The sequence below is a fragment of the Leptopilina boulardi genome, unplaced genomic scaffold (assembly GCF_019393585.1).
Source record: "Leptopilina boulardi isolate dan_hultmark-lab unplaced genomic scaffold, ZJU_Lbou_2.1 LbouV2_310, whole genome shotgun sequence".
NCBI classification, from domain to species: Eukaryota; Metazoa; Arthropoda; class Insecta; order Hymenoptera; family Figitidae; genus Leptopilina; species Leptopilina boulardi.
The window spans coordinates 4,302,565-4,314,767 of NW_026137875.1; the positions used below are offsets into that span (position 1 = coordinate 4,302,565).

Genomic DNA, 12,203 nt, shown 5'->3' on the forward strand with positions numbered 1-12,203 from the left:
TGTTTTTTAGTGAGGGTTTAATATCTATAATATATATTTTATAAGAATTTTTATACATTTTTTTGTACTTTTGTACTTGCTGCTTTTATTCACTCAATAATATATATATATATGAAAATTCTGAATACTTTATGAAATATTTTTTAATTGAAGAAAAACAATAATCCTTTTCCTCGTTTAATTTTTGCACCAATCCTTTGAAAAAAAAGTTTTTCAATCGAATTTTCTATTTGTACTTAAATATATATATATTTATATCTTGTATAAAAGGAAATGAGGGATTTATTTTCTAAAATGATTTCAGTCGAAACTCAACTGCGAAGTTCTCGAGGACAGTCTTGCTTTTGAAGTTCGATGGGCCGTTGCTGGGGACAGTATAGTCATTCAACTTGTCGGCAAGCTGGGTAAGTTTTGAAATCAACTTTAAGAAAGGTCGATATCGAGTTAGTTCGATTGACCTCTCGAAACTTGACGAATTCAACTTTTAACAGGAACATGACATTTAGTTAATATAATTAGTTCTAATAAATGGCAAATCAAATAAAAGAAAAAAAAGTATAATAATAATAATAATAACAATTAAAGAAAATAGAAAATTTTATGAATCACTCCGAGTCAAGAGTGATGATAATTATTGAATTCGGAGTGATTGATAAAATTTTCTACTATCTTTAGTGATAAATTCAAAAAAAAATAATTATTATTATTGGTGTCGAAACGTTATGGAAAAAATATAAATTTCCGCAATAAACAATTTTATTCAGAAGTACCTGAATTTCATTTGAATAATATTTATGTAATGAATTATTTTATTACATCATTATTATTCCTGTTGAAAGTAGGCAAATAAAAATTTTTTTAATTCAAAAAAAAAATCGGTTACTTGACTATTAATTATCAAATAAATATTTATATTTTATATTAAATAATTATTTATCTCGTCAATTAAATGGTATTTTTTTCAAATACAAAAATTATTAATTCAAATAAAAATTATTTTATTCAAGTAAATATTTATTTGATTATAGTTAAGAAACCGATTATCAAAAGTAACGGAAAAATATATAAAGTATATATATATATATATATATATATATGGGATCCCAGGTGAAGTAATCAAGGTAAAAAAAAATTTTGTTCAAAAAAAAAATGAAACTTAAAAATAAATTTGCCTTTTTCGGGGTAAAAGGTACGATTTTTTAAAAAAATCGAAAGCTGAGCTTTTTTTTGAGCATTTTTTGCTATTTTTGATCATTTTTTACTATTCTTAAAATTCAAACATTTTTTAACTCATTTTTTCAACTATATATTTTTATAGAAAAAACCTCATCTTTCGATTTAAAAAAAAAAACAACAAAAAATCGTACCTTTCACCCTGAAAAAGTCAAATTTATTTTTGAGTTTCATTTTTTGGGCAAAAAATTTTTTTTTGGAAAAATCCATACATATTATCAATCGAAAGAGCATCAAAACAGCTTTCGAAAGTGATATTAATAGAAAAAAAATTTATTATAAGATTTACGAGAAAAAAATAATTATAAGAAAAAAGCCATTTTTTCCCATTTGATCACTTCACATGAAATCCCCCATATGTAAATCTCTGTCAACTTTTGCTTCGAAAATAGAAAAAATTACTTGTGAAATAGTAAAGTTTGTTCAAGAAATATATAGTAAAAATTACTATATCCAGAGCAAAAGTTGCCAGAAATGCTTCTAAATTCCGTATTTATTTATTATAAATTCTTTTCTTATTTCTGAAAGAAGTAAAAAATTTTATTTTAGAATTAGAATTTACTTTATAGAATTAGAATTTGCTTTCTTCACTGAAAAAATTTAATTTATTCAAATACTCGATTACTAGACTATTATCAAATATAAATATTTACTTAAATCAAATAAATTAATTTTTTTATTAAATAAATTGTATTTGAACCAATAATTTCTGTATTTGAAACAAATACCATTTAATTGACTCAAATAATAATTATTCAATTCAAATAAATATTTATAATTGATAATAGTGAAGTAATCGAGTATTTGAATCAAATAAATTTTTTTTTTTTCAGTGTAAAAGTAAAATTTTTATTTTAGAGTTAGAATTTAAATTCTAGAATTAGAATTTGTTTTATAAAAGTTGAATTTTTATTTTACAATTTGAATTTAGATTTTAAAAATTTTTATTTAAATTCTAAAATTAAAATTTGCTTTCTACACCTTGATTTTATATTCTATAATTGAAATTTGCTTTTTAAAAGTAACATTTTTATTTTGGAATTAGAATTTAGATTATAAAATTATAATTTAGATTCTAGAATTAGAATTCATATTTTACAATATGAGTTTTGATTCTAGAATAAAAATTTGTTTTCTAAACGTACATTTTTTTCTTCGTGTTCAAATAATTCTTTTTTTCAGTATAATAATTCAATCATCACTAAATGATTTCATAAAAGAATTAATTATTATTCTTATTCATAAAAGAAGTTATTTTATTTCAAAAGTGTTTAAATCGCATTTGAAATGATTAAACAATTGTCAATTTTATTTTTTTTGTATCAGAAAAGGTCAGGAGAAAAAATTCATTGTCAGGGACATACGTATATATACATTTATAGTGTTGAAAGGAATCGACGATCATGATAAAGAAAAAAGTAAAATTTTATATGAAATCCGTTTAGATATGTACATATATAAAGGTCAGAGCTACTTTCAATAGAATGTGAAGGTGACTTGGCTTAAACGATATATAAGTATTTTGTCTTGAATTTATCTCGATCACCAAACAAGTTTCATTTTCACTTTGACCGCCGCGCACAAGTTCTGAGGCGCGGGCATTATGAAATGTGCAAGGAGAAAGGCATATTCTCAGATATAATGTAAGACACTCCACCTTTGTTACAGTGTTGCACATACACACACACATCTACTTTCCAAAATAAAACTCGTTTATATTTATATCGGCGGATTATAAAGATTTCTGCGCTTTCCCTCAATAAATGAACTTCTAAATTTATATAGCTCATAACATAATTAGAACGGCCGTGAAAATGCTTATTAAATTGCATTCTTGCAAATCTTGACACACTTTCATCTCATGCCGCGCAAAGATTCCAAGTTCATTCTTAATTTGTTTCTTTTTTTTTTTTTTTGTTTGTTTTTTTTTTTTAATTGATTATTGAAAGTTGTTATATTATTATTGGAAATTTAGAAATTTCGAGCTAGTTTTAAATTTTATTTTAAAGACTACCATCTACAGGGGTAATTATACTCATAAAAACTCTTTTTTTTTATTCAATTCAGAATTTAAAAACTGAATTTTTATTTTTTCGAATTATTATTCAACAGAAGTTCCATTTAAACGAATTTTTATATTGTTACTTAAACAAATTTTCAGTTTACATAATTTTTATTTCATCAAATTTGAATTTAAATAGAATTATTATTTGCTCGAATTTTCATTTTACGTAAAATTTTTATTTCATGGAATTTGAATTTAAGAGAATTATAATTGGGTTAATTTTAAAATTTACGCACAAATTTTTTAATTAACGAAAGAAAAAAATTAATGTCTATGATGATTTATCTTTGGAAATTAAAACGAATTTTAAAATTAATACAATTTTTTTTTTTTTGGTCTGATTACAGAGGATGGACAGTACATGTCATTTGGTCTGTCTGGAGAATTAGAAAAAAGTGTAATGATTGGAGCTGATGTTGTGGTTGCCTGGGTGGATAAACAAACTCTTCAAGGTTATGCAATTGATTACTTCTTAGACGCCAAATCTCAATGTTCTGGAGGACGTGGAAGTTGTCCAGACACTCGAATTCAAGTAAGAATCCCGATTCAGCATAGAACTTTTTCAATCAAACTTTAAATATACAACCGACTTTCAATAAATTACTCTCTAAATTTGAGTCAATATAAATAAATCCCCTCATTCGTAAAATCAGTGTAATTTTCCTCTTAAATTTAAATTCAAAAAAGTAAAATGTCGTCTAAAAAATAATTAATCATTCATTTTTAAAAAAAATAAATAGATAGAATATATATATAAAAAAAAATGGTGAATGAAATTTTGAACATAAAAATGAAATGATCTCATTCACATTTCAGGATGACACAAATTCAGTGAGACTTTTGAATGCAGCGATGGTGAATGGCTATAGTATTGTAACGTATCAAAGACCCTTGAAGGCCAACGATGAATTAGATCGTCAAATTAAGACTAATGGATCTCAAGCGATCATCTGGGCAGTGGGTCCACTCAATGAGAGAAATGAGGTCAGCTTTCATAGCGATTACTTGAAAACTGATCGATTCATCGAATTTGGAAGACCACCTGTCTGGAATTGTCCCATGCCCGATCAGGAACCATCTCGAACATACGATGAAGATATTGATAAAAGCTCTTCGAATCAGGTGATCGTCATCATTCATCTTTATTAAAAAAAAAAAAAAAAAATTCTTACAGATTTTATTTCTGAATACCTTTCAAAAATTTACTTTCAATGAAAGCGAACATTGCAAAAAAAATTTGCTCCAAATTGGATCTGAATTTTCTTTTAATGCATTTTTGTAAACAGATTTATTTAAAAAAAAGAAGTTTTATGTGCAAGTAACATTTTTTGCATAAAACATGAATATTTACGAGAACTCTAAATCTAAATACACTGAAAAAATTAATAAATACTGTAAAAAATCGATTTTCGATAATTGAATTTTTTGGGCATATTAATAAATTCCTTCGATTTAAAAAATCAAATTAAAAACATAAATTTTTTGATAAATAACAGAAGTTTTAAAAAAATTGTAAAATTCTATAAAATGAAATTTCAGAAGTGAAAAAAAAAGAAATTCTAGTGAAAATGAAAAAAAAGTAATATTTAAAAAAATTTAATTATTATTATTATCTGTAGTAGTAGAATTTTTTCTTTTCATAATGTAAAATTTATTTATTATATATATACATAATCCATATTTTTGTAAAATTATGTTTTTGATTTTTGACAGAAAGATAGATTTTACTTTTACCTATTTTCAAAAATGGAAAAAATAATTTTTATTTTCATTATTACTTGACTGAAGATTAATTAAAAGAAGAAATGTATTTCATTTTGTTTGAAGAAGGAATTTTTTTTAATTATAAAACTTATATTATTCAGGAACTCACAGCAACCACAAGAAGACCACGACCGCCTGCAACTCCAGCTCCAGCGCCAAAAACAGACGCATGGTTGATTCCTGATATCCAGTGCTACGAACCGGAAGACGGTGTCTTCTATGCTCAAATGGGCCCCACTGGCGGAAAACACGGTTACCCAGCAATCACAGGTACACGTAAATTTAAAAATTTAATTAATATTATATTTTTTCGAAAATAGGATTTTTTTATTCAATTTTTTTTTTGAATTCGCTTTTACTTTCATTTTGAAATATTTATCTCTATTTTATCAATCTACAGGACACGTTGGATGGGGAATATCGTGGTACATCAATGGACTTTTAATTCCCGTGATTCATGTGGTTAGAGGTAAAAAATATAATTTCGTTGTTGAAGGAGGTCAAGATCCAAATATACCCGCTCGCTATCATCCATTCTACATCACTGATGATCCAGTCGGTGGTTATTTACACAAAACACCAGAGGAAAGAGCGGTAGGCTATAATTTTCACACTATCAATTTCGTGAAACTTGACAAAATTGTGTGAGATTTTCACTATTTTCTCTTTATTTTTGATTTTTATTGTTTCACATGTTTAGAAAGTGAAAATCTTCGCTGGTGTTCGACGACAAAGAGGAACAGTTAGGCCAACAGGAGTAGGTCGACTCTGCAATTGGGTTCCCGATCAAAATTCACCACTAGCCGATGATTTTGCTTCATTTGGCGCCTATCAACGAACTCTAGCGCTTGAATGTGATTCAGGTGAACCTGGAATTGTACAATGGACACCTGACGAAAATACACCTGACACTGTTTACTATCAGGTTTGTAGTTTCATGGAAAAGTTTTTTATTCGATTTTGTAAATAATAAACAGACACAAATTTTCTGTCGAAACGTTGCTGTTACATTAGCAGGGTTGACACAAAATTTTCATACTAATTTTCTGACTTCCAGACAATATATTCTTTTTTTTTTGACTTGTGGCAAATCAAGAAATTATAAAAAAAAAATATTTAAGTTAACAATTTTATAATTTCCGTATTAAATAAAAATTGATTTCTAATAGTTAATCATAAACGTTGCATACTTCAGCATTGTAAAAATTTGAAATTTATCAATGATTTTCTTATAGTGCTTCACTCATCGCTATCTGGGTTGGAAGATCCAAGTGCACGACTCATGCGACACAAATGCAGCGGCAGCAGCGAGCGAGATTCGAGAAACATTCGCCGATCCTGATGAAGCTGAGCCGGAAATGGATGGCGATCTCAATAGTGGTGCCAGTATTCGAGTCACGAGCAAGGTAACACCAGCGCCAGAATTCTTCAAAGAACATCAAGAATACGATGGTCAAGCGTATGGTCATCGTCATTATACGCATCATTCAGCGACTAACCCAAGCAATTTAGGTTCACACATCAAGCAACTAACACGAACGCATGTGCCCTATGATCATCGTGATAATTACGAGCGCTTCCAGTTACCATCATCATCATCATCATCATCATATGCGAATCATGGCCTAAAATCAACGTACACTCCTTCCAATCTTATGAATATGCCTCATTCAAAAGACATTCGTCATTCCTTTACTTATTCACATTTAAAAGATGAACCCTTTCCCCCACCATCGGAACCAATAATTCCACCTCCTGTCTTTAATCATCCAATCATGGAATCCGAACAGGAGATTCTTTCCTCTAACCAACAATCTAAACTCATTCCAGATTCAAAACCCGGCACATTCATGAGCTTTGGACCCGTGAAATATTCCTATCCCCATCAGGAAACATCACAGCCGCAGACCATTCTTTTCACCAGAACACCACAACACATCTTTCATCATCAGCCACCGAGAACGCAACTGATGATTTTTCGAAGACCACCACAACAAATGCGTCGACCAATGCCACCTCCTCCTCCTCCTCCAATGATGACAATGCCATCTTCAATGATGTCCCGTCCGCCAGTATTTATCGAGAGAAAAAAATCCGTCTACAAAAGTAATAAACTAATGAATCCTCAGGTAACAAAATTGATGAAAATCGCCAAATTGGAAGCCAAAGTTTCTGAAATTGATCAATCCAGTATTTCCATGAAGCCAGCGAGAAATACTGGTTTCAATCCCGATTCAATTGTCATCGAAGGTGGTTTCAAGCCAATTTTGAAAAATATCGAATCACTTGGTGCACAGGATCGCAATTCTGATGATCAAATTTCCGAATTTCGAGAAAATTTCGAACCAATGTTCATTCCATCGCCTCTCGATCGTGATGTTAATAATAAAAAAGGAAAGAAAAAAATAATACAAAATCGTTCCAAAGTGAGAGTTGACGACGACATGGAAATGGCTGCCGATCGTTTAGATTCCTATTATTTGCCACCGAATCATTCACCTGATGAACAAACATTGATTACATTCGACGGAAAACGTGTTAAGGATTCCAATCTTGCGCGTTCAATTCCAAAATCAAATAGCGAACGTCCGAGAAAAAAATTAAATTCCGATCTACTTAGTCGAACACCACAATTTGGACGATTTAGAGGCGATCTACCACCAACGCTCGTATCGGGTGAAGTTCGAAATGACGATTTTGCACAATTAGAACGTAGACGTGTTAAGACAAAAGAGATTTCAATTCCAGAATTAACTTCAATTACACACAATAATAATCATCATTTGGGAAATACAAAATTAACATTAATTGACAGAACAAAAAGATCAACGAATGAGGAGAGAAATATGTCCAATTTGGGAATTAATCATGATCACAATGGACACACATATGATCATACTGGTTATGTTCAAGATCACGAGGAATATGTTCATCATAGTGATCACAATAATCACGATCATAGTAATCATGATCACAGCAATCATGATCATAACAGTAATCATAATTCGGATCACGATAAACATAATCATGATCATAATGATGGAAGTTCAACTTTGGCGAGCACTGGACAAGTGATTATTGCCAATATTGAATACATTGTTTTAACAGCCATTTTATATTATATCATTTGATGATTCAATTTTTAATATCATCGAAAAAAAAGAAATTTTCTTTTTTTTTTGATGATAATTTTATTAGTCATGAGATTTGACGATTCAATTAGAGATGATTAGGTGAAATTTATCAAGTTTTTCTTGTAGAAACTTTCTTGATACTTTGACTATAAATGTCTTCCATGGATCTAAAGCCAAAATGATGGGATTGTGAAGATTGAACGTACCGGCAAGAATCATTCTTTTCTTTTTTATGATCTTATATTTTTTTCGTTAAAATCAAAAAAAAAAAAAAAATCACTTTCATGACAAAAGTTTCGGATTTCAATCAGTTTTGGTAAATTTTTATAACAAAAAAATTCTTTTTGGATCATTCCGAATCAATTAGTTTTATTTCAAAGAATAATTTTAATTATTTTGAATTCTGAATCAAATTTTATTTCGAATCAATCCGAAGCTAAATTTTAAACCTTTTAAATTATGAAATTTTATTCCGAATCAATTTGTTTCATTTCAAAGCTTAATTTTTTTTTCTTTTTTTTTTGTTAAATATTACAGCCCATTATTACAAGAACTTTAATTTTTTTAAATCCTGAAATTTCATTTTGTATCAATACTACAGGCCTCGGATGTTACGACTTTTTCCGACTTTTTTTTCGAAAATAAAACTTTTTTCGACTTATTTTTATTATTACATTTAAGATATTATAAGATATTACATTTTTTACAAAATACGTTTTTTTAGAATACAATGAAGATCTTTTTCAAAACTTCTTTATTTCAATTATTTAATAAATATAATTCTTCTTTGAATTAATTATTTTCAATAATTTCAAATGAAATTCTTCATAAATTCACTTATCTTAAACTATTTTTCAAGCAAAAATTTTATGAAATTCAATAATTGTTTAAAATTAAAAAAAAAATCACCAAATAAAATTACCAAAAATTTCAATTCAAAATCACTTAAAATTCAATTATTTTTAAAAATTTAAATTTAAAACCTTCTAAAATTTAATTATTTCTAAAAATGTTCCATTTAAAACTTTCTGAAATTTCATAATTTCAACTATAATTCTTTCGAAATTCAATTATTTTTAGTGATTTTTATAATATTCTTCAGAAATCCAATTATCTGATAGCATTTTTCAATTAAAAACTTTTGAAATTTAATTTTTTTCTCTAATTTTTAATAAATTCTTTATCAACAGAAATGACCGAAAATTTGAATAAAAAATCACTTGAAGTTCAAATTATTTGCAAAAATGTGAATTTCAAATTTCCGAAAATACAATTATTTTTAAAAAATATTATCTAAAATTATTTGATAAATTATTTTCAATTCAGTAAAATTTGATTATTGTCTAAAATTTAGGAAAATTTTTTGAAATTCAATTATTTCTAAAAATTTTAAATGGAACTCATCCAAAATTTAATTATTTTTAATAATTTAAATAATTCTTTAAAAATTCAACTAATTTAATCCCAAACTAAATTTCATTCCTTTTAAATTGTGAAATTTCATTCCGAATCTATTCCTTTAATTTGAAAGCTTAATTTTAATCCTTTTCAATACGGAATGAAATTTCACAATCCAAAAGTATTAAAATTTAGTTTCGTACTGAAACGAATTGATTCAAATAGAAAAAATATCAAATTGAAAAGAATTAAAATCCAAGTTCAGAATGTAACGAATTGATTAATATTCTGTTTACATTAAAATTTAGATTCGTATAGAAACTGATTGTTTCGGAAGCAAATTTTAGAATGTCTCTAAATAATACTTATTAAAACTGATTGAAATTTAATTCAAAACTATCATCAGGGTTATGTTGATAGAACTCAAAATTCTTTCATGCAATTGTGGAAAATTTAAATTAATTATTTAAATGTAAGTTGGTTTTGTTTTATATTTAAATATTTTTTATTCAACAAATTTTTATTTTTATTATTTATAATTTTTTTTAAATATATTCCACATTTTCAAGTTGGATTTGAATTTTTCGAAACTTTAATATGAAATTGTTAATATTAAAAATTGTTTTATTTTATATATTCCATATTTTGTAAACTTTTTTACCATTTTTTTTATTCTGTTTTTATTGTAACTTTTCTTTGTCTTTTTTTTTTCTTAAATTAATAATTGTACTTTCATTTTTTATTTATATTGATGTTTTTTATTTTTAATTAAAATATTTTGCACATTTTTATATGCACTGGCACTTCGATAAATTTTATTTAAAACTTTAAAATTCGTGTTAAAAATGTTTCATCTCATAACAAATCAATAATCTACGATTTGTAGAAGTTTCAACTATTATCGAGGTTCCACTGTATTCACATTTTTTAATACAGGAAATTGATTTTTTTTTTGAGAACAAGGATCTTATTACAATTTTTGAAAAAAAAATTCTAATAAATAAAACAAATTAAATAAAGTAAAAAGAAATCTGTTCTTGAAGGGAAAATTGTTATCCTAATTTTAATATATATAATTTTATATTATTATTGTATACAAAATATATTATATTTTACATATAATAATAATAATAAAAATAAAAATACGACAATAATAATTTAATTAAAAAATGATTTCTGCCGGAAAATTTATAAATTATATTTTTGATATAAAATTTTTATAAAAATTTAAATTTTGATAAAATATAAGAAATATGATTTCCATCTGAGTGAATTAGAAAAAATATTTTGTATTTTTCCAAAGCATTTGGCAATTAATATCTTCTTTATCTTTCATTGAACTCATATATTTATCATTTACCCCTTCAACATATATATATATATATATATACATTTACAATAGACTTTTCTTTTAATAATATACAATGAAAATAGAAAAGAAAGAAAAAACATTGAACGATGCGCTACATTTTAGCCTGCTGAATTTTTTTTTTTAGACATCATAATTTTCAACACTCATAAATAAATCTTATATAAAGATTTAAGAACTGCCTTATTTATCAATTGTAGAAATTAAGTATCTTAGATTTTTTTTTTTTAATAGTTAATCGACAAAAATAATTCTTGGTGCCCATGGGCAACAATTATTGCTCACTATATAGAAAAAGGAAAAAAAACAGTTGCTCACTCAAAAAAAAAAAAAAGAAAACCGTGAGGTATTTACGTCAATAAAATAGATAAAACTACGTACAAATTAAGCACAATGTGTTTATGAAACTGAAAAATTACAACGTTTACAATGATTTTATGAAAACGAGGAGTTTTCATTTTTTATCCTCCATTTTTATGGGAAAAAAATTTTTTTAACTTTTTTATTTTTTCTAAAATATAAAAAATAAAAATTATATTTTTGTTACCTTTATACGATTTGTTAAACTTTTATAATAATTACCCTTTCTCATTTGAAAGATGAAAGAATACAAAATTGTTTGTTATCGATAGATTTTGTATTTTTCAGTTTCATTGTGTTCATTAAATGCGATTTTGTCGGAATTTAAACGAATTTTAATCATTAATTGCTTTTTAAATTAAAATGTAGATATTAATTATGTTATTGATAAATTTGATTTAATTGCTTATAATATTATAATCAGTTTATTGACTATTTTATTGTATTGTTTGTTTTTCTTAATAGAAATTATTATTTATAATATTAAATTGAAAAAATTGTTTTATAAAGTTACAATTTTCAGTTATTATTGATAAAAAATTTTCTGCATTTTTAAATAGATAATTAATATATCTACTAATTTAACATCTGAAAAATCAGTCACTGATTTAAATTAGTCAACAATTTAGACAAATTCAGATTTAAAGAATGAACCTATACTTTTAAGACGTAGTTCTGTAACGAAAAATTGTTAAGTTTGCAGAAGCACGTGTACATAGGTATAATGTATTGTTAATAAATGAGAAAGAATAAAAACGTTTTTTTATTTCCATTCAAATTTTTAATTGAATTAGATTCATTGTCAAAATGAATCTATTTCCAAAAAATATTTTTCAATCCAAATTTTCGAAAAAAAAAGATTTTTCTAATAAAATTTGTT

The 12,203-nt window shown here is 25.8% G+C and overlaps 1 protein-coding gene across 2 annotated transcripts in view; it reads left to right on the forward strand.

Moving 5' to 3' along the window:
* The window catches only part of LOC127283622 (protein Skeletor, isoforms B/C), a 71,889-nt gene extending 62,756 nt beyond the window's left edge, over positions 1–9,133 (forward strand). Inside the window, exons 8-15 of one of the 2 annotated variants that reach the window (XM_051308610.1) lie at positions 305–404; positions 3,646–3,830; positions 4,115–4,420; positions 5,164–5,332; positions 5,463–5,656; positions 5,763–5,987; positions 6,298–6,468; positions 6,893–7,057. In XM_051308610.1, the coding sequence (XP_051164567.1) occupies positions 305–404; positions 3,646–3,830; positions 4,115–4,420; positions 5,164–5,332; positions 5,463–5,656; positions 5,763–5,987; positions 6,298–6,468; positions 6,893–6,916 (1,374 nt within the window). In that variant the 3' untranslated portion in view covers positions 6,917–7,057. Of the gene's footprint in view, positions 1–304; positions 405–3,645; positions 3,831–4,114; positions 4,421–5,163; positions 5,333–5,462; positions 5,657–5,762; positions 5,988–6,297 lie in introns of both variants that reach the window. The other variant, XM_051308609.1, reaches the window with a different exon arrangement.
* The last annotated feature ends 3,070 nt before the right edge of the window (positions 9,134–12,203 follow it).